The 23,571-nt window shown below is 41.0% G+C and overlaps 1 protein-coding gene across 3 annotated transcripts in view; it reads right to left on the bottom strand.

Moving 5' to 3' along the window:
• Positions 1–484: 484 nt before the first annotated feature.
• The window catches only part of ZBTB43 (zinc finger and BTB domain containing 43), a 28,857-nt gene continuing 5,770 nt past the window's right edge, over positions 485–23,571 (bottom strand). Inside the window, exons 2-3 of one of the 3 annotated variants that reach the window (XM_070378979.1) lie at positions 13,381–13,813; positions 485–5,957 (exon numbers count right to left, since the gene is read on the bottom strand). In XM_070378979.1, the coding sequence (XP_070235080.1) occupies positions 4,439–5,935 (1,497 nt within the window). In that variant the 5' untranslated portion in view covers positions 5,936–5,957; positions 13,381–13,813 and the 3' untranslated portion in view covers positions 485–4,438. Of the gene's footprint in view, positions 5,958–6,266; positions 6,321–13,380; positions 13,814–23,571 lie in introns of all 3 variants that reach the window. The other 2 variants (XM_070378978.1, XM_070378977.1) reach the window with 2 other exon arrangements.

Consider the following 23,571-nt stretch of genomic DNA (forward strand, 5'->3'; position numbering starts at 1 on the left):
GGACACTTCAGTCTCTGAGGGCCGGCGAAACCGGAGTCAGGACCGAGCCTCGGCTTGATAGCCCAAGAGGAGGGTGTAGTCCCCAGACGCTGAAGTTGCCTGACAGGAGCTGCGGAGGGAGCCCGCCTGTGGAGCCACGCCTGGCCTCTCCTCCCACCCGCCAGGCTCCTCCCAGCGTGTCTCCTGTAGACCCTGACCAGAAGCCGGGACAGGTCCACAGAGGTGAGCGGCCAAAGCGAAGCCCAGGGTAAGGAGGGGATCTGGAGGAGCCAAGAGAGAATAACCAGGACACCCAAACACCTGACGGGGCTAGCGGGGCGGGGGGCTAAGCGAGATAATCGTCATAAATGCCTGACAGGGCAAATGATCAACTCACTACCCATCTGAGCAGGCTAGTTGGCATTTACTTATCAAAAGGCCACAATATAACTTTTATTCTCAGGTGGCAAAGGTCAGAATGAAAACAAAGACTTGTGGTCAAATATCCAGAGTGAAAAACAAAACTTTTACAAAGTTGACAGATAACATTTATTAAAACATGTCATACAAAAGGGCATGGTCTCTTCTATAAGAAGAAAATATTAAACAGTAACATTCAATTAAGTAAAACCATGCTGTACACTGAAGACAGCAGTATATAAAGACAAAACTATTCAACTTTTGCAACACAGGCATAACATTTCACAAAATATCAATAAGATATGCACCTAATGATACTCTGTTTATTGTCAAATGGTTTTGTGGTCTAAGAGTCACCTGACTTGCATAAATAATTTTCTAGAAGAAACACTGGGAACCTCATAAAAGGAAAGAAGGCAGCAGCAATTGACATTATGACACAGGCTTCAAGCAAAACTAAAAAAAAAAAAATCACATTTGCAAAATGTGTTCCAGCATCTTCCCATTGGGCACTATCAGTAGAAATCTGAAATAAGAAACATGTACCTTCGAATACATAAGTTAGCAAAGACAAAAACCCAAACAAACACCCTGGTTTCACTGAACAAAGTGAGTCACAGAAAAGCAACCTAAATCACAAAATTAGTGTGGCACAGAAGGGCTGGAGGGGTGGGGGTCTATGTTGCTTGGTGTTCAGCATTCCTAAATTATCCAGAGACCTTATGAAAGCAAACTCCTGAAGTTGGTGTGATGGCATCCTCTCTACCCTCCCCTGCCCTCCCGCCCCGGGGCGGGGGGCGCAGCAAACCCCCCTCCCCAGGGAAAGCCAGCATTGCTGCTTCTCCTCAGCCCCAACTTCATGTCCACAGCAGCCTCAGGAGGAGGTGTGTGCCTCCGTAGGAAGATGCCACTGAGACTAAGCAGCTTTCCCAGTCAGTCAGAAGTCAACTTAGGGTCAGTTCAGTTCAGCAAATGCCCACTACAGCGGAGGAGACCCTTTCGGGCAGACTCTTTGAGACCAGCGGCCAAAAGAAGGGACTGGGGGGTAACCTTCAACAGCTGAGAAAAGATTATGGCAGTCTGTTCTCAACTGGTCAGACCTACTTTACCAGGTGGATTATTGTAATCTGTGGATCTAAAATGAAAGGCATAGCATCAGTACGAATATTAAAGACCACTGGTGGTGCCTTCAAGCCCTTTCCCATTGGGACTGGAGAGAAACCACAGTAAAGACTCAAAGTAAGGGACAAACACCTTGGCTGCAGGCCACTGACAAGATCCCTGAAAGACTGTTTGGAAACGTTACCCACTGCTCTCCAAACTCAACGGGAAGGAGAAAGATTTTCTAAAGCTGTACTGAGGGTAAAGACAGAGACTATCTGTCCAACCCAGGGTGGGCAGGAGGAAAAAAAAAAAAAGTAGTAATACAGTATGATCTCTTAAGCCTAAAAGCAAAGTTTATAAAGATTCACTTTCAATATCCAAACTAAGGCAACCCCCTTGCCCCGCCTCTCTGGACATGGCCAGCATTTCAGATGCCCAATCATCTCACAGGGTCTGGTTGACTGATCAGCAACTCTAACTTTTATAAAAACCCCACTACCATAAAAAGCTTCAAACAGCAGGTGTGAGGAACTTACATTTATATTCTACATTTAGTAGCAGGTGTACACATAAGGATTTCAATAGAAGATCTGCTTCTCTTCATAACACATGAAGTCCCAGCACAACTGAGAGCTTCTAAAACTACCACCAGAGAGCTGCCCCCTAGTCCTGTCCTCCTCCTCCTCATTACTCACGACGACTGCCGTGCTGATCTCAACATAACTGAAGGACCATGAGATTGTTCCAGAATATTTTTATTTTACCTCTCAAGATTCTTCTTCCCAAGTGTTCCAACACTCATTTGAGTACAATCTTTAACAGAAACCAGCACATCAAACCTTCCAAACAGGCAGAAATGGTCTGCTGATACTATGAGAGAGGGTGACTGGCTTTTGGACGAACAAAATGGCTTCACTGCCTTAGTACTGAAATCAGTAGAAGGAATACAACAATTTTTCCTCACATACAATGGCTGGGATCATACCTAAAACCCAATGCTTCTAACATGAGAAAGAGAAGCAGCAACTGAGCTTGGCTATAAGTCACCTCTACATTCTCTGTCCGGTACACAGAGAAATGACTGTTAACTGGTGAAGTTTCAACACTAAGAGAAGAGAGTATTAACATGGCAAACAACCAAGAGGTAATATCTAGTTTCTAGGTTAAAAAAATCAATATATATTTATAATAAAGTTTTAAATACAAAGTGCTTTTTATATATTGAGAATGATACAGTGTTAATGAATAGATCCCTGTTTTGTAACCTCGATTACAAGCGTTAACTGGTAAGTAAATCTTTCCCCTTTCCATACAACTAAATGCCTTGATGGTAGGAGTTTGAGGATCAGAGGCCATTGCCAGGAAAGTCATCACTCATTTCAGAGCAAAGCCCAACTTTTAAAACAAAAACTTCATTCCAAATCCAAGAAAAGTTATTTTTGTTTTCAGGAAAAAAAAAAGTTTCCACTAAGAAATAATAAACTATTAAGTTTATGGAAAAGTTAACATAACAGTAGCACCCTGTCCCAACCCTGGTGACAGCTTCAGGTATGTTACAGTTTAAAACATCCTGAACAAGCTTCTTTTTTAATCCCAAACTTCTGACTGATCCTCAGAAAAGGTCTCAGAATAGTTAATTTTCTTGGGTTTTTTTTTTTGGTAGGTATAGCTATACGGACTTGTAAATTTATGCAGCTTTATCTATTAAATGAGAACAGGAATTTGCAGACAACCTCCTAAAATTAGGACTCTTTCTTTCCCTCTTTTAAAACACATTCCAGCACTCCTAAAGAGCTGGGAGGACCAGCTCAACGTACCCCTCTGTGAGTATCTCTACCAGTGTATTTTCAAAACTCCCCTTTTCTTGAGCAATTGGTTCCCCTCGTCCCCATAACCTGACACTCAAAATTCTGCTACTTGGCGGCTCTCATTCTGACAGTTGGAGTGTCACTGTAGCACTCTATAGGCTCCTGAAGTTCACAGGTAACTCTCAGCTGTGGCTTCCAGCTCCTTCCCAGTAACTGGTCATTGACTGACCACTTCAGGAAGCACCATAATCTAAGACAGAGTGAATGGGCTGGAGCAGCCAATGGTACCGTGGTCAGAGTCAAGGCAGGCTAGAAGTCTACTAGCCACAGCAGATTCTACCGTGTGGATGCTACAATTAAACAAACAGGATTTGGGACAGCAAACCAGTTAGAAATACCTATCTCTGGCACCCTAGAGAATTACAATTAGAAACAACTGTTCAAACTAAATGTTAGTACTAAAATATAAAACTCTGACTTATCAAGAGTCTGAAAATCGTTGTGACAGTGGCATCTTACAGAAATTGGAGCTGGTACCATGAGTTACTTTTTTTTTTTTTACTTAGAATGTCACCCTCTTAATAATCTCCATAGTTTTGGTTAGAATACTCTTTAGAAAGAACAAAACCAGATAAAAGAGCTCTGTTAATCAACTTAGTATCCTAGAAATCACATTGTTTGTAGCTATTACATAAGGAGCATTTCATTCAGTGAAGCAGCTACCAAAACAAACCCACATTACCTAAGTATCTATAGTAAGAGCAAAATAAAATTCCAATATGACCTTGTAATAATGACTGATCAAACACCGCTGCCACCTGAAATGGAACTGGGGGGTTGGAGTCCAATTCCAAGTGCAGGTGTCTCTACCCTCTAGTCCACCAGCTTCATTCAAGAGGCCTGAAGGTTCACCTTGCCAGGTGTGAGGTGGGTGCACTTATCCCCTTTAGCCACTCCAGGCCAGGAACATACAAATTTGAAGAATTAGATTTTTTAATTGGCCTACTTAGAACTGGTCTTGCAGAAATATCTTCCTTTTTTTTAAGCTTCTCTCATAATAGCAAGTAGCACGCATCATCTGTGCCCAGATTTGCATAATTACCACAGTTTATTTTTGTGCCTGCCACTCAAGTCGTATTCTGCTCAGCCTTTGCAGCTTCGTAGGACTTGGTACAAGCCTCAGTCATATTCTGCTCAGCCTTTGCAGCTTCGTAGGACTTGGTACAAGCCTCAGTCGTATTCTGCTCAGCCTTTGCAGCTTCGTAGGACTTGGTACAAGAAGTCACATGCCTGTGGAAACTGTCCCTCCACATGAATCTCTTTGCACAGATATTACACTCATATGGCTTTATGCCTGTGTGAATTTTCATGTGACCCACGAGATGATGCTTCATTTTGAATTTCTTACCGCAGACCCCACAGCCGTAAGGCCGGAGCCCGAGGTGCATGCTCATGTGTCGATCTCTCTGACTCTTGTGAGTGAAACTCTTGCCGCACTGACAAAGATACAGCTTGTCAGTGGCTGAGAATCCTAGGTGGGAAGCTTCCTCTTTAATCCCTGTTACCATCTCAATATTCTCACTGTAGCCTGATGCTAGGGCAGCCTCCTGTTTGTGCCAAATGAGATTCCCATCTGACCGCTCTCCAGAAAACTCTTCCATGGAGGAGCCATAGAAATCCACCTGCTCGTCATAATTGCTTTCATCAGCCTGTTCGTCAAACTCGGCTTCCACTTTTTTTTCCCCAATGTGAAAGTCTTCCTCTACCCCCGAGGGCTGGACTGAGTACTCTGTCTGCACGGTGTTGATGGACTCTGTGACCTGGTGCTCATCATAGGGTGCGTGCACATCCATGCCCTCGCACGCCTGCTCAAAGCGCTCGGGCTTCACATGGATCCAGCGTTTGTGAGCCATTATGCTGGGCTTGCTGTACATGGGCCGGGTGTAGTGGAACTCGGCACTGTCGCTGGCCCCCTCCTCCCCGTCCTGGCTCGCCATCTCCGTGCTCAGCCGGTCATGCTCTGTGGATGAGTTACTGGGAAGGTATTCGTGCTCAGTGAGCTGAGATGACAGCTCGTCTTTGGTGCTCTCTTCTTCGTTCTCTCCATCCCTCAGTTCCTGGGCTTTGGGGAAATCCGTGTGGCCTCCGGAGCCCAGCTCAAAGCTCTCTACCAGGCCATTGTAATTGCTGCTGCTTGGAGACTGGTGGTCACTGCCATGATTTAGCTTCTGACAAAGGACTGTAGGGTTTCCTTCTAAAACCTCAGTGCATTTGTCGACCACATGCCACATCTGGAGGAAGCTTGCTGCTGTTAAGTAACTGACAATTTCTGGAGCAGGCATTACTAGACGCCCTGTATAACTCGACAGGAGAATGTTCTCAAACACTCTGGGATTCATCACATCAGGCAAAACAATCCTCCTGCTGTTTTTCAGGAGTACCTGGTCACAAAAGTAGGGGGAACTGGCAGCAAGAACAGCTTTGTGTGCTCGGAAAATGTGGCCTTGGACAACAATGGACACATCACATAATTGTCCCTGCTGGCGCTGCTGGTTCAGTTTTTGCAGAATGGTGCTGGAAAAATCAGGAAATTCTACTCGAAAAGAGTTTGTTCCAGGCTCCATTTCATCACAAATCTTGTTGGTGCTAAAAGAGAAAGAAAAATTAGTACTAATTCCAGCCCAAAGAGAAACTTACAGATCACTAAGAAAACCAAGGTTCCATAGTTTCAAAAAACGTCCTGGCCTGTGGGGACAGTGGGTGGGGCCTTCATCCCCCAGCGCAAGGCTTGCAGGTGTTGACTGTGCCAAAAGCAAGAACCTCCCACCATTATTTATGGTATTAACTCTTGACACTGCCTGTGTCTGTGAGAAAACAGAATCCAGAGATATTTGTAAACCATATAAATCCCAAGTAAAACAAAATAAATATTTCTAGTCAGAACAAATACAATACCTTTTCCTGACAGAATTTTTAAGAGGCCTCAAATTTAATCCACACGAGGAAGAACTGTGGAAAGAAGGGGAGTTAGTTGCTTAGTCGTCTCCGACTCTGCAATCCCATGGACTGTAGCCCACCAGGCTCCTCTGTCCATGGGATTTCCCAGGCAAGAATACTGGAGTGGGTTGCCATTTCCTTCTCCAGGGGATCTTCCCAACCCAGGGATCAAACCCGGGTCTCCTGCATTGCTGGCAGATTCTTAAAGCAGAGGTAAAGTCCCTTAGGCAGACGTGATCTTGGTAACTGCAAGGAACTGAAAGAAGACCATTGTGCTAGAATCCAGGGAGGGGATAAGGGGCCAAAGAGCTGTGATCAGTTCAGTCAGGTCTTTGGTTCTTTAGCACCACAGGGGCTAACTCACTGAGGTCCCAAACAACATGGGTTGCTCTAGCTGCTGTCAGAATTCTAGTCCTTTAAGAGCTTCTGATAATGTGAAACAGAACAAAATGGCAAGGCAAGGTATTCTTTCTCACTGGTAATCTCCAAATTGTTTTAAAAGCTATCAAACAAAGAGTACAGTAAACACTGTCCCTATCACTGAGTGAACTCAATCTGAAAATAGTTATAACAAAGAAGGGATTGCTTGTCGCATTACCGTAAATATATTTTGTGGGGTGAGTCAAGCATTACAGACAATTCACAAGAGTGATCAATGAGATGAACTCTGCTAGAGATGCTGCTCAGCCTCTGCAATTCCAGAGAAAATTAAAACAAACCAGAAAACCCAACAGATTTATCTGTTTAATTAGTATTTATTTAGCTGCACCAGGTCTCAGTTGCAGCAGGCAGGCTCTCCAGATGCAGGCTGCACACTCTCAGCTGCAGCATGTGGGATCTAGTTCCCTCACCAGGGATCAAATTCAGGCCCTCCTCACTGGAAGCCTGGAGTCTTAGCCACTGGACCACCAGGGAAGTCCCTCAACAGATTTATTGATGCTATTTGTCACTTGAGTCTGATACCATATCTAAACATTGCTAAATAGCAGATTTTCTAAGTACCAGAAAAAGGAAGCAGATAACCCAACAAAGGTTGAAAGTTACATTTCAGAGACAGGGAGAGATACCAAGAGAAGAAACTTCCAAAGTTTTTTGAGTAGTTACTATATACCAGGGACTATACAGCTGGAACTCCAATACTTCGGCCCCCTGATGAGAAGAACTGACTCACTGGAAAAGACCCTGATGCTGTGAAAGATTTAAGATGAGAGGAAAAGGGGACGACAGAAGATGAGATGGTTGGATGGCATCACCAACTCGATGGACATGAGTTTGAGCATGTCTGGGAGTTGGTGATGGACAGGGAGGCCTGGCATGCTGCAGTCCATGGGGCTGCAGAGTCGGACACGACTGAGTGACTGAACTGAACTGAGGGACTATACACCTTCTCACCTAATCTACAAATGTTCAGTTCAGTTCAGTTCAGTCGCTCAGTCGTGTCCGACTCTTTGCGACCCCATGAATCGCAGCACGCCAGGCAAATGTAGAGGGCTGTTATCTTAAGTTCACTATTTCAAGTAAATTTCCTAAGGCTAAAATTAAAGCTAATTTTTATTATGTTGGGATTTGAAATCTAGGTTTCTACGACTCCAAAGCCCATGCTGTTTTTCCTATCACATCACTGCATCTTCTAAGGAGATGTGAAAATACCAGATTAGTCATGACTAATTTTAAGAGGTAAGGCAGTGTTTTTAGAATTGAGCATTAATTTATTATTTAGAGCTCTCAGAACATTTCATAGTGGCTTCCCAGGTGGCACAGCGGTAAAAAAAAAAAAATCCACCTGCCAATGCAGGAGACATGTGTTTGATCCCTGGGTCAGGAAGACCCCCTGGAGAGGGAAACGGCAATCCACTCCACTATTTTTGCCTGAGAAGTCCCACGGACAGAGGACCCTGGTGTGCTACCGTCTGTGGGGTCGTAAAGAGCCACGACTGAGCAACTGAGCACACACAGAACATTTCATAATGATAAAAAAACAACAAAAAGACCAGAAAATTAACTATTTAGCTATTTATAATTTCAAAAGGAACAGTTAACTACATAAATGCATACAGACTACAGGTATGTAAACTCTCATCACCACAGAATTTTGGTTTTAGCTATTTGGAAAAAAATTGGGAGGGCATAAAACACAAAAAGCTGTTAAAGAAAAAAATCTCTCCACCATTTATTCCTAGTTCCCCTCCCCCACAAAAGAAACCAAGATTTACAAACTCCTGTATATATTTCTAGAAACTTCTCTGTGCATGTATCAGAATAAATGATCTATATTCTTTAAAAATTCCAACCCAAATGGGCTCATTATCTACATTCTACTCTGTCCTAGCTCTGTCACTCAACGTATCTGGCAGAGTATCTGACACCCTAAAAACTGATTATGTCCTCCAAATGCACGCTGACACCCTCCCCCAGTGTGATTGTGTTTGCTCTGGGGGATGATTAGGCCGAGCCCTCCTGAATGGGATTAGTGCCCTTATGAAAAGACAACAGAGAATTCCCTTGTCCCTTCTGGCTATATGAAGAGACAGTGAAAAGTTGGCTGTCTACGAATTAGTGAGTAGGCCCTCACCAGAAGCCAAACCTGCTGGCACCTTGAGCCTGGTCTTCTCAGCCTCCAGAACTCCCAGTCTATGGCACTTTGTTATAGTAGGCTGAATGGACTAAGACACCATAATAGCATAAGAAGAGGGAATTCATTATGTCTGGGTTTCCCTGATGGCACAGGTGGTAAATAATCTGCCTGTAATGCAGGAGACCCAGTTCAATCCCTGAGCTGGGAAGATCCCTTGGAGAAGGGAATGACTACCCACTCCAGTATTCTTGCCTGGAGAATTCCATGGACAGAGGAGCCTGGCTGGCTACAGTCTGTGGGGTCACAGAGAGTGGGACATAGCTAAGCGACTAACACTTTCATTCTATTTAATGGCTATATAGTTTTCTCCTATATGGACTTAACGATAATTTAATTGGCTCTCTTCTTATGGAATTTCAATTGTTGGGGTTTTTGAAATTATGACTATCTTGGTTTATCTTTGTAAATATCTATAGGGTAATCTCTACCAGTAGAATTCCCGGGTCAATAAAACTAATTTCCAGAAAGGTTGCACCAAGTCATATTCTTACCAACAATAAATGACAGTGTCTATTTCTCAACTTGATCAAACAACACAAAAAGTTTGCAAATTTCTCAAGTGAATAATCCATGAGTCATTGTTCTGATCAACATTCAATTAATTATGAACGAGACTGATATTCTACTTACATTTACTGGTCATTTGTTTTTCCTATATATTATCAGTCATACTCTGTGTTCAAATAAATTAAGCAATTCATCTCATTGATTTGTAATTTTTGTAAATTCAGGACATTAACTTTTCAAATTTGTGCAAATTATCCAATCTTGTTTTTATAGCTCCAGGGTTTTGTGTTAGACACACAAAGGCATTCCTGACTGCAAGGTTATTTTTAAAAAGTAAAAAGAATTATTTAGACTTTATTCCTGGCACCATTTTTCTTTTAAAGGCATTTAAGTCTTTAATACATAAAGAATTTATTTTGGCATAAGGAGAGGATTAGGATCCAGTTTTTCCTTTTCCCTCCAAAATGGCAAGCCTATTTTTCCTACACTACTTACTGAATAACTCATCTTTTCCTCAAGATTTAAAATATTTGCTGTGAAATTTTATGTGACTGAGATAAGACTTAAAAACAGTTCTACAAAAAAGATGCCATAAGTGATGTTAGAGAAAATGGAGTAGGAAGCTCTAGGTGTCAGTCCCTCCACCAAAACAATCAGTAAACTGTTAAGATGATCAAAATCAACCATTTCAGAACTCTGGAATCTGATCAGACACTTAACAGCAACCACAGCAATGCCTGATCAAAGAAGAGGCTGTTAAACCTTGTTAAGAGAGTGAGTGTCCATGCTTTGTCGCTTCAGCTGTGTCCAACTTTGCGGTCCCATGTATATAGTCCACCAGGCTCCTCTGTCCATGGAATTTTCCAGGCAAGAATACTGGAGCAAGTTGCCATTTCCTCCTGCCACAATCTGTAAGACAGTGGCCCAGTTTCCAAGAGTGCCTAGCTGATGCTAGGGTAGAAGAACGGTGTTCTTCAAAAATTGGGGTTTTTGCATCTTGGCCAGTCTGGCGGATCCATGCAGCTTTGTCTCGGGCTGCGTGGTTTCCCCAGTAGCATCCATCATAAGATTTTAAAATACACACACCTTTCCCGCTATTTCCTGGGCCCAAACACTTAAGGAAATCTCTGTCAGGACACAGCCTACCACATAGCTAAAGCAACAGAAACTTCAGGGACTATATGCAACAAGGAGTACAGACTTTGCAAAACAGTTTGGAAAAAACCACCATATAGACCCCAGCAGCCATCAACAAGAAATGAACAAAAAATCCCCTAGGAAGGGAAGAATCTGATTTCAAGAGCTATCCCATTAGAATACTAAAAATATCCAGTTCTGAACCAAAAATTACACAGAAATACACAAAATACACACACAAAAAAGGAAAAAAAGGTACATTCACAGGGGAAAAAAAATTAGAAACTATCCTTGAGGAATACCAGACATTGTTAAGAGCTAGTTAGATCTGTTAAAGTCAACTGCTGTGGACCTGCTCAAACTGTTAAAGAAAACTATGGACAAAGAGTTCAAGAAAATCAGGAGAACAATGTCAATAAAGAGATCGAAATTGTAAAAAGCAATCAAATAGAAATTCTGGAGCTGGAAATTTTAATAGCTGCATTATGGGCTAAATTGCATCCTTCCAATTCCCCGATGTTAAAGCCCTAGCCCTCAGTACTCCAGAATGTGACTATATTTGGATTTAGGGCCTTTAAAAAGGTAAAGTTAAAAGGAGGCTGTTTGGGTGGGACCTAATCCAAGATGACTAGTGTTCTTAAAAGAAATGAAATTTGGACAGAGACATCAGGCATGTGTGCAATGTGAACACACAATGAAAAGGGGGCACTTGCAAGCCAAAGAGAAGGGCCTCAGGAGAAACCAAATCTGCCAGCATTTTGCTCTCAGACTTCAAGCCTCTGACACTGTGAAAAAAATAACTTCTCATTGCTTAAGCCACCTGGCCTGTGGTATTTTATTATGGCAGACCAAGGAAACAGATACAAGTTAAAATTAAAAATTCATAAGAGGAGTTCAATGGCAGATTTAAGCAGGCAAAAGGAAAAAACTTCATCAAACTCAAATGTAAAGCAATTGAAATATCCAGTCTGAGGAGTATTAGGAACAAAGAAAAAGAAACACAATCTGCGGTACTATGGAAAACCAAATATACCAACATGCAAATCAGTCTCAGAAGCAGAAAAAAGAATAGAAATGATATATTTTCCTGAATTTGATAAGACATAAACGGTACACATCCAAGAAGTTTAACAAACTCCAAGTAGATAAAGAGATCCACATAAGATACATTGTAAGTCAAATAGTGGGGTTGGAAAAAAAACTTTGTGCACAATGTGAGAGCTGCAAGTTAAGTTTTATTTGGGGCAAAATGAGGACTGCAGCCCTGGAAACAGTGTTTCAGATAGCTCTGAGAAACTGCTCTGAGGAGGCAAGAGAGGGAGGACATATAGGAAGGTTTCCAACAAAGGAAAGGTATTTCGGAAAGTCAAAAGAGTATTGATAATTAAAGAAAACCAAATATGTCAGGCTAAGGAATTTCACATTTTTCTATGTGTGGGAAGACAAAAGAGTCTGGGCTCACTGAAATCATTCCTCTGATATGCGTGCCATCTATCTGGGGCTAGTATCCTGCATTTTCACATCCTGAGTTCCCTCACTGCTCACCAGTTCACCATCCTGGTGGCTGAAACTGCTATTAACTATGACGTCCTTGTTTACTGATATGGCGGGAAATATTCCATTTCTCAGTGGAAAGTAAGAGACAATGGAGAATCGTGAAAGCAGCAAGAAACAAGCCACTCATCACCTAAAAGGGATCCTCGGTAAGACTTGGACTTCCCTGGTATCTCAGACAGTAAAGAATATGCATGCAACGCAGGAGACCCGGGTTCCAACCCCTGGGTCAGGAAGATCCCCTGGAGAAGGGAATGGCAATACTACAGTATTCTTGCCTTGGAGAACTGAATGGACAGAGGAGCCCGGCAGGCTACACCCTATGGGGTCACAGAGTCAGACACACAACTGAGTGACTAACACTTTTACTTTCAGTAAGACTAACAGCTAACTGCTAATCAAAAACCATGGTGCTCAGAAGGCAGCACACGACATATTTAAAGTGCTACAAGAAAGATCTGTCAACCAGGAATTTCATATCTGCAAAACTATCCTTTCAAGAATGAAGGAGACCCAACGGCTAAAACTGCACTCTCAACACAGGCAGCCTGGGTTTGATCCTTAGTCAGGAAACTAGATTTTACAGGCTACAACTAAGAGTTCACATACTGCAACTACGAGTTTGCACACCGCACCTAAGACCCGACACAGCCAAATAAGTAAATATTTTTTTAAAAAGAGAGAGAAATTAAGACACTCCCAGATAAACAAAAGCGAAGGGTGTTTGCTACTAGTAGGCTTCCTCTATAAATGATAAAGGTGTCCTTCAGGCTGAGATAAAAGAACACTTGATAGTAATTCAAAGCATATGAACGAATAGGCTACCAGTAAAAGTAATAGCATAGGTAAATGTAAGAGCCGATATTATTACACTTTTGGTTTACAACTCCTCTGTTTTCCTGAATGATTTAAAAGGCAAATGAATAAAACAATAAGTCTATGTTATTGGGCACACAATGTATTAAGACAGGGGTCCCCAACCTCCAGGCTGCAGACCAGTACCTCCTGTTAGTTCAGAAGTGGCACTGGATTAGAAATAAAGTGTACAATAAATGTAATGCACTTGAATCATCCTGAAACCACCCCTCCAGCCCTGCTCTGTGGAAAAGCTGTCTTCCATGAAAAAGGTCCCTGGTGCCAAAAAGGTTGGGGACTGCTGTATTAAGATGTAATCAGTGGCAACAACAATATGAAGAGGGAGGGATGAAGATGTATAGGAGTAGAGTTTTCACATATTACCGATCAGTCAGTCTGTTCAGCTGCTCAGTCGTGTCCGACTCTTTGCAAACCCATGGACTGCAGCACGCCAAGCCTCCCTGTCCATCACCAACTCCCGGAGTTTGCTCAAACTCATGTCCATCGAGTTGGTGATGCCATCCAATCAACTTATTCTCTGTCGTCCCCTTCTCCTGTCTTCAATCTTTTCCAGCATCAAGGTCTTTTCCAATGAGTCAGTTCTTCACATCAGGTGGCCCAAGTACTGGTGCTTCAGCATCAGTCCTTCCAGTGAATATTCAGGACAGATTTCCTTTAGGATTGACTGGTTTGCAGTCCAAGTCCCTTGGAGTCCAAGGGACTCTTAAGAGTCTTCTCCAATACCACAGTTCAAAAGAATCAATTCTTCGGCGCTCAGCTTTCTTTATGGTCCAACTCTCACATCCATACATGACTACTGGAAAAACCATAGCTTTAACTAGACAGACCTTTGTTGGCAAAGTAATATCTCTGTTTTTTAATATACTACTGATAATAGCTTGTTATAACTTTTAAGATGTTAATTGTAAACCTCAAGATAACTACTAATAACTAAAAATATACATAAAAAGGAAAGAAGGGAATCTAAACAATATATAAAACAAAAATCTCAATTAAAAGGCAATAAGGGGGGGTTCAAGATGGTGGAGTAGAAGGAGTGCACTCATCTCCTGCGAGAGCACCAAAATCACAACTAGCTGTTGAACAACCATTGACAGGAGGACGCTGGGGCCCACTAAAAAAGATACTCCACGTCCAAAGAGAAAGAAGCGAAACCGTAGGAGGGGCACAATTACAACAACATCTAGCCCCGTACCTGCTGGGTGGGTGACCCACAAACTGGAGCACAATAATACCAAAGAAGTTCTTCCACCGTTGTGAAGGTTCTAAACCCCACTGTCAGGCTTCCCAGCCTGGGGACTCGACAAAGGGACTGGGGATCCCCAGGGAATCTGACCTTGACGGCCAGCAGGATTTGATGACAAGACTTCCACAGGACTGGGGGAAACAGACTCCAGTCTTGGAGGGCACAAACAAAACCTTGCATACACCAAGCCTCAGAGGAAAGGAGCAGTGACTCCACAGGAAACTGATCTGAAACGATCTGCTAGTGTTGGAGGGTCTCCAGGGGAGGTGTGGGTCAGCAGGGGCTCACCACAGGGATGGCGGGACGGCAGCAGCTGTCTGGGAAGGTCTTCTTTGGCGTAAACTCTTTTGGAAGTTTGCCATTACCCTGACCATACAGCCCAGAGCCCAGAGGGCTGGGTCGCCTTAGGCCCAAAAACTACCAGGGAGAGAGCACAACCCCACCCATCAGCAGATAACTGGATTAAAGCTTTACTGAGCAAGGTCCTGCCCACTGGAGGGAGACCCAGTTTTTCCCACCACCAGTCCCTCCAATCAGGAAGCTTACACAAACCTCTTACCCTGCTGCATCAGAGGACAGACAGAAGAAGCAAGAACCACAATCCCACAACTAGAACAAAACCACTTTACAGAAAGTTAATCAGTATGAAAAAGCAGAAAGTTATGTCCCAGATGTAGGGACAAGACAAAATCCCAGAAAAACAAGTAAAAGAAGTGGAGATAGGCAACCTTCCAGAAAAAGAATGCAGAACAATGACAGTGAATATGATTTAGGATATCGGAAAAAGAAAGGAGGCAAAGGTTGAGAAGATGCAAGAAATGTTTACCAAAAACCTAAAAGGCAATAAGGGGAACAAAAAACACATAAGATACACAGAAAATAGCTAGAAATAAACAGTAGAAATAAATCCATCTTTATCAGTAATTTTTTTCAAATGAAGTAGATTAAGCTCTCCAGTTAAAAGGCAAGAGACTTGGAGAATAGGTTAAAAAACACGGTCTATACCCTGTTTATAAGAGACTCACTTCAGTTACAGAGGCACAAAGATGTTCAAAGTAAAATAATGGAAAAGGTGACTAACGCAAAGAGAAACCGAAAGAGAGGGGGGTGACTACATTATTAACACTATCAGACAAAATAGATTTTAAGTCAAAAAGGTTACAAGAAGATGGATATTATACACTGATAAAAGTTTCACTTTCAAGAATGTATGACAAAAACATATATGCACCTAACAAAAGAAATCTATATGAAGCAGAAATGAACAGAACTCAAGAGAGAAACATACAGATGTACACTAACAGGGGGAGACTTCAACGCATCTAGAAAAACAGGACAAAAGCTCTATAAGGAAACAGAGGACTTCAACATTATAAGTCAATTATATTGAGAAGACACACAGAACACAAACAGAAAGGAATGAAGTTGATATATGCTACAACATGGATGAACACTGAAAACATTACACTAAAACATACTAAACGTTAGGGTAAGCCAGAAACAAAGTACAAATGTTGTATAATTCTACTTTTGTCAAGTATCTAGAAGAGACAAATACAGAGAAAGTAGATTAGAGGTTGTCACGGGTTTGGGTGAATAAGGAATGGGGGGTTATTGCTTAATGAATAGAGTTTCTATTTGGGGTGATGAAAATATTTTGGAACTAGAAAGTGGTGCTGACTATATAATACTAGAATATAAGTCACGTCAGGCACAATACTGGAATATAAGTAACCTGAAAATGGTTAAAGTAGCAAATTGAATAACATGTATGTTTTACCACATACTAAAAAACAATTGGAAAAAGGTCATGTAACTTTATTTTTTAACTCTGTCGAGATGGTAATAATCTTTGTAATTTAATAAGTATTTGACCTCTACCCTTAAATTTGAATGATTCTGGCACTTCTACATATTCTCTTATCTTGTAACATGCAAAGTCTAAATCTCTCCTACAGGTTTCCCTGTTATATAAGCAATACTGGACTTTCCAGGTAGCGCAGTGGTAAAGAACCCACCTACTAATGAAGGATACGCCAAAGACATGGGTTTGATCCTCAGGTAAGGAAGATCCCTTGGAGTACAAGACAGCAACCTGCTCCAGGATTCTTGCTAGAAAATTTCACGGACAGAGGAGCCTCGCAGGCTACAGTCCATGGGGTCGCAAAGAGTTGGACATGACAGCACAGAAGCAAATAGTATTTACAAACTCACAGGCAACTGAGGTCTATATAATAGTAGTTGCCATTTCAATTGTTAAGAGTTTCACAGAAGTAATTAACTCACCACAAAAGAACATTTTCAAGCGCCCCACAACATAAAACACTATGTGCAAAGTACGAGGGGGATTTCTAAGACGATGAAGGAATGTCACTGTCCAGAGTTTATGATCTGGTAGGGGGATTAAAAAAAACATGCAAAAAACCTCATGCATATAATCCTGTTACTCAATGCAAAGCCTGATATAAGCACCGTAAGAGGATTACAAATCATGAGGAATTCAGAGGAGGGAACCTGGTGTATTCTAAAGTTATATATCGTCACTATAAATTTTGGTGGTCACCAGGCTAAAAGGAAGACTTGCAAGCAGCATATAATTCTTTCCATCTACTACATCCAAACCAAAAAATATAAGAAACAAAAAGATTAGCCTGAAAAGCAGGGATCAGAGCTGTCTTTATGCAACAAATTTTAATTAAGGATCTAGTGGAGATGGGGCCAGGCTAAAGGGAGACCCTGCCCTGGCAACTCCCCTTGCTACACCAGGCAATTCTGGCAGCAGTAATCCTGACAGAGGACCAGCAGGTACCTGTTCATCAGGAAGGCCCACAGTTAAAGAGGGCAGACCACAGGAAAGGTCCTGCATTCTGGCAACATTCAGAGATGGCTGCACTGGGTACCAAAGGTTGCACACTGCCTCAGCAGAAAATTTTTAAAGACTTGATATGAAAGGGTGGGCCTCATTAGTAGCCCCAGGAAGGAAGCAAAGACATAGCCCATCCTTTGTCAGCTAGACCAAAGAAACACAAGTTGGCCCCTGGTAAAACAATTTCACCAACACAGAACAAACTGCATGGAGCTCAAGTTTGCCTAACAATGTCTCAACCTAGTTGTTTTTTTTTTTTTTTTAACTCGTTATAACACTGATGTCAATATCATCAACCCATCCTCCAGCAAAAGAGCTAACAGTTGACTATAACAGCATTCAGGTATAAAGTGATCTATCCAAAATGATCTATCCAAAAGGGGGGAAACTTTCAGACCTGAACAAAATGTTTCCCAACACTGTTTTATTCTGTAAATAGATTCTACAATAACCAAAAAGAAGAAAATAGTAAAGTGTAAACAAAGAGTACAGTTTAGAATACCTTTTTAAACTGATGTTTTCCACAAGCATGAAAATGTGATTTCTGTGAATGAAAATTTAGGGAAGATAAAACAGTAGAATGATGCAAAAAGAACAAGATATAAGGAAACTAAAAGAGAGCAGAAATTTAAATAGGCGGTAAGGAGTAGAAAAATGGAATCAATAATGTGGAAGCACTCTGAGGAATGTTTATGCAGGAGGAGGATAAAAATAGGATAACAGCAAGGTAGAAGATAACAGAACAGGAGAACAGAGAATATAGTTCCAACATATGGCTAGTTAAAAGTCCTTGAAAGAAAGAACAAAATGAATGGAGCAGAAGGAATAATCAAAGTATCTAATAGAAGAAAACTTCCGAGTGTAAAACCTTGAGTATTTAGGAGAATCTTGCCTCAACAGTGGGAACAAATTAGCTTCAGACAAAATGCAATTCTGGTTCCATTAAATAAAGTCTAAAAACAAGCCTCAAAAGGATCAAAATATTTCCTAGTAACTTAAATGTGTTTCAGAACAAAGCTTAAGGATATTTATACAACACAAAAAATCCAGAACCCACTAAGGTAAAATTTGTGTATGGCATCCAATTAAAAAAAAAAAAATCACCTGGCATGCAAAGAAGGAAAATATAATTCATAATAAGGAGAGAGAGAAAAAAAATTGATCAACAGAAACAGACCCAGAAATGACAGACTTCTACAACTGGTAGAAAATTCTACATTTCATATGTTCATAAAAATTAAGCATGGTAGGTACACAGGAAAACTAACAAACACACAGGAACTCCAAAATTGAACTATAAATTAAAAGACAAACAAACACTGGCTGGGTATAACAACAGAATTAACAATGCAGAAGAAAAGCTTAGCGACTGAGCAATAACAACAAATAATGTAAAACCAGCAATGTCAAATTCAGAAAATTAGGAATAAGAAATGAAACAAAATATAATCACATGACAGAAACTTTTTAAAACAGAAGACAATTTTCCCCTAATAAATTTCAATGTCACATTGATTAAAAAAAAAAAAAAAAACTTCATAGAAGAATAGACACACCTAAAGAGATAAGTAACTGTGGAGAAATGACAAAGCATATTCAAATGACTGCCCAAAGCTCACCAGGCCCAGTATATTTTATGGGAAAATTCTTTAAAACGAATTCCTATGTTATATAAACTGTTTCAGAGGAGGAAGAAAGGGGAAAGGGAACAAAGATATAAGAAAACTTGGTATTTTTTATAAAACCACAGTATCAAAAATGGACAAAGAAAAAACATAACTCTCTCACTTATTAACACAGAAAAGAAAAATTATAAACCAGACAGCATTTTGCTTTAATTTCTTGTAGGTTGAGTGTATTATGAGTGTGACACACTGAAGAAACTGAGTTACTGGTACCACCACACTGAGGGCAAGAACTTATTTTATGGTAAAATTACCACCAGAAGACCCTCTTAAAAGCTTTCTTCCATTCAAGACCACCTCTGGCGGCATGGGCATCACTGCCTGTGCTTCCTTCTACAAGTGACAGGGGTAGTGAGAGATAAATCTGAAAAGAATGACTGGCACTACCCTGCTAAAGGCTGAGTCTGAGCTTTAAATGGGGCACTGGGGGCAGCACTGAAAACTTTTGTGTGACATGCTGTGAAAAATGTTCAGAAAGGATAATTTACAGATGAACTTAAAGCAGGAGCAAGCCTAAAGTAAAGGCCAATTCTAAGATTTCAGTAAATATGGTCTAGGTTTGAGGCAATGAAAGTAACAATGAATATGGAAAACAGAATCAATGGGACCTACTGAATCAGTAGGCAGGAAGATACAAGAGTGGGCCAAAGTACACATAATACTATCAAGAAAACATAACTTACAACATGGGAGAAAACATACTCAAATCAGGTAACTTACAAGCAACTTGTATACAGAATACATACGGTGGTGGTAGTGGTATGGTATCTGACTCTTCGCAATCCCATGGACTGTAGCCCACCAGGCTTCTCTGTCCATAAAAATTTCCAGGCAAGAATACTGGAGTGGGTTGCCACTTCATACTCCAGAATACATAAAGAACTCTTAAAATTCAATAATAAAAAGACTACCCACTGAAAAATGGGTCAAGGATTTGAACAGACATTTCCCCAAGTAGGACACACAAAAGAAGTCCAGTATCATTATTCATTAGGGAAATGCAAATTGAAACTATAATGAGCTATCACTTCTCACCCACTTGGATGGCTGTGATAAGACAGACACTAACAAGTGTTAGAGAGGATACGGAAGGATTAGGACCCTTATACACTGCAGTACAGCTGTCTGCTGTCACCCTGTTTGTTTAACCTATATGCTGAGTCCATCATGAGAAATGCCCCACTGGACGAGTTACAAGCCAGAATCAAGATAGGCGGGAGAAACATCAACAACCTCAGATATGTGGATGACACCACTCTAATGGCAGAAAGCAAAGAGGAACTAAAGAGCCTCTTGATGAGGGTGAAGGAGGAGAGTGAAAGAGCTAAGACTAAATATTAAAAAAACTAAGACCATGGCACTCAGCCCCATTCAGTTCAGTTCAGTTGCTCAGTCGTGTCCGACTCTTTGTGACACCATGAATCGCAGCACGCCAGGCCTCCCTGTCCATCACCATCTCCCGGAGCCCCATTACTGCATAGCAAATAGAAGGGGAAAAAGTGAAAGGAGTGACAGATTTCCTCTTCTTGGGCTCCAAGATCACTGCAGACGGTGACTGCAGCCATGAAATCAGAAGATGACTGCTTCTTGGCAGGAAAGCCATGACAAACCTAGGCAGTGCATTGCAAAGCAGAGACATTACTCTGTCAACAAAGGTCTGTATAGTCAAGGCTATGGTCTTCCCGGTGGTCAGATATGGTTGTAAGAGCTGGACCATAAAGGCAGACACCAAAGAATTGATGCCTTCGAACTGTGGTGCTGGAGAAAACTCCTGAAAGTCCCTTGGAAAGCAAGGAGATCAAACGAGTCAATCTAAAGGGAGATCAACTTTGAATATTCATTGGAAGGACTGATGCTGAAGCTGAAGCTCCAGTATTTTGGTCATCTGATGCAAACAGATGACTCATTGGAAAAGTCCCTAATACTGGGAAAGATTGACGGCAGAAGTAAAAGAGGGTGTCAGAGGATGAGATGGCTGGATGGCATTACCAGTGCAATGAACACAAACTTGAGCCAACTCTGGGAGATGGTGCAGGACAGGGAGGACTGATGTGCTGCAGTCCACGGGGTCGCCGAGTCAGACACAACTGGGCGGCTGAACAGCAACATTGATAGTGGGAATGTAAAATGGTGCATCCAATTTAGAAAACAGTTCCGTAGCTCCTCAAAAAGTTAAACAGGGTTATCATATAACTCAACAATTCTACTCTTTGGTATCTACCCAAAACGAAAACATGATGTCCACAGAAAACATACATGAATGTCTCTAACAGCATTATTCATAATGGCCAAAAATTGGAAATAACCCAAATGTCCTCAACTGATGACTGAATAGAACATGGTATAACTATACAATGGAATATTATTCCATTTTATTACATACTACATGCATCATAACATCCTTTTGGCAATAAAAATGAAGTATTGATATATATCAGAAGTCCAAACCTTGAAACATCATGCCAAGTGAAAGAAGTCAGACACAAAAGGCTAAATCTTGTATGACCCCACTGACATGAAATGTCCAGAATAGCAAATTTCAGAGGCAAAAATAAGTCAGCAGTTGCAAGAAACTACAGGGCAAGGAAATAAGGAGTGACTGCTAATTGGTTTAAAAGGGGAGACAAAAATTCTAAAATTAAAGTGTGGTGGTGGTGTTGAGTCACTAAGTTATATCTGACTCTTTGAGACCCCATGGACTACAGCAAGCCAGGCTTCCCTGTCCTTCACTATCTCCCTGAGTTTGCTCAAACTCATGTCCATTGAGTCGGTGACACCATCCAACCATCTCATCCTTTGTTGCCCTCTTCTCCTACTGCCCTCAATCTTTGATGGGTATTTGACTCATTGAATATACTAAAAAAAACTCTAAACTGCATATGAATTATGTCATGATAAAGCAGTTTTTAAAAACAGAGTAATGCAAGATAAACTAGTTGGGCTTCCCAGGTGGTGCTAGTGGTAAAGAACCCACCTGCCAATGCAGGAGACATAGAGATAAGGGCTCAGTCCCTTTGTTGGGAAGATCCCCTGGAGGAGGGCATGGCAACCCACTTCATTCAGTATTCTTGCCTGGAGAATCCCATGGACAGAGGGGCCTGGTGGGCTACACTTCATACGGTTGAAAAGAGTCGGACACGACTGAAGTGACTTAGCATGCATGCAAGGTAAACTAGTTACCAATCCCACTGGGTAAGCAGGACAATGTCATAATTAGTAGGACAGGTAATCGCATGGACCATTTATTTAATGAATGTATTGTAACAGATCTATGTAAAGCACTTTATATATTCTCATAAATTAATCCTCATAAAAAAATCACTTGATAAGATATTTTTTACTCCTATTGTAAAGAATAAAAAATAGACGAGAGGCTAAACTATGTACCTAAGGTCATACAACCAGTAAGTGATGAAGCTGGAACTTAAATTCAAAACACCGGCTCAGACCCAATAGTCTGAGAGATGAGGCAGTATGAAAGGTAAAGATGAATATTTTCACAAATAACCAAAACAGTCTACAGTGTGCAATGCAATCAGAGCAAATTACTCGCCATCTTCAGACTTAATGAAGTACTAGCAATTTTATGTCACCTTGTATACATTTTTTTTTTAATCCAATAGTAGCAGTTCTAAAACAAACACACCAATCCTAGCTAACTCCCTCCATTGTTCCCTAAAATAATCTGGCTTTTCTTTTTTTTTTAAATTTTTTTGACCATATCCCGTGGCATGTGAGGTTTGACCAGGGATCAAACCTGAAGCCTCTGCAGTGGAGGCTCACAGTCTTAACCGCTAGACCACTAGGGAAGTTCTAATCTGGCTTTTTAAGAGCAGAGGACAAAGGGTAAATATGAACTAGATGACCTACAAGACCCTTTCCAACTCTGATGAGTTTAATTGTAGCCTACATCTATTATTTAGCTGAGGAATTGTATGTCAAGCTTTATATACTGTTTAAACACCAATTCCATATCCTAAAAACACACAAGACAACAGTATAATAGGGAAGGTGACCCACCAGTGACTCTTCTTGAAGCCCTCCAGAGATTTCTTAATCAGAGTGCATGGTAATTTGCATGCTTACTGTAGAGAGCACATTTAAACACAGTAAATGTTACTTTAGTAAATCTCTAGTCTGGCACAAATGTACAAAAATACCAACACCCCATGCCTACTCAAATACTTTAGCCAAATGCTTTACAGTTCACTAAGCAGACTATGTAAACTCAGGGGTGGCAATAGCCTTTATACCATCACACTCATGAGTTAAACTGAAGCTCAGAAAGGTTAAAAGATCTGTCCCAGGTCACATATCTCAGAAGTGGTATGTTAGGATTCAAATAGAAATGTAATTCCAAATCTAATATTTTTCTAAGTGAAAAAAAAATGTCACTTAGAGAAGTTTCTTGGAAGTTAAATTCTCTAACAAAGAATGGCAATGATTGGCCTTAAAATGCGCAGTATCTACTCCTCAGAAGTAAAAGAACCTTCTGGTCTAATGTAAATACAATTACATTATTATTTCAGTAAAAAATTACTGAAAAAGAAACCATTTTAGTAAATAATTTTAAAAACTGTATTTTTAGCAAGTTTATAGCTTACCTAAAGAAAAGATGCATTCCTGGGCTAAAATTCTTTATGCCATGACCATCAAAAGACAGTAAGAATAAATGACAAAGAGGAACCCATTTCTTAGTTTTGTTTCAAACTAAAATCACAGTGCTTTCTGAAAAGAAAAATCACATTGAAAATGTG

The sequence above is a fragment of the Bos mutus genome, chromosome 11 (genome assembly GCF_027580195.1).
Source record: "Bos mutus isolate GX-2022 chromosome 11, NWIPB_WYAK_1.1, whole genome shotgun sequence".
Classification (NCBI taxonomy): domain Eukaryota; kingdom Metazoa; phylum Chordata; class Mammalia; order Artiodactyla; family Bovidae; genus Bos; species Bos mutus.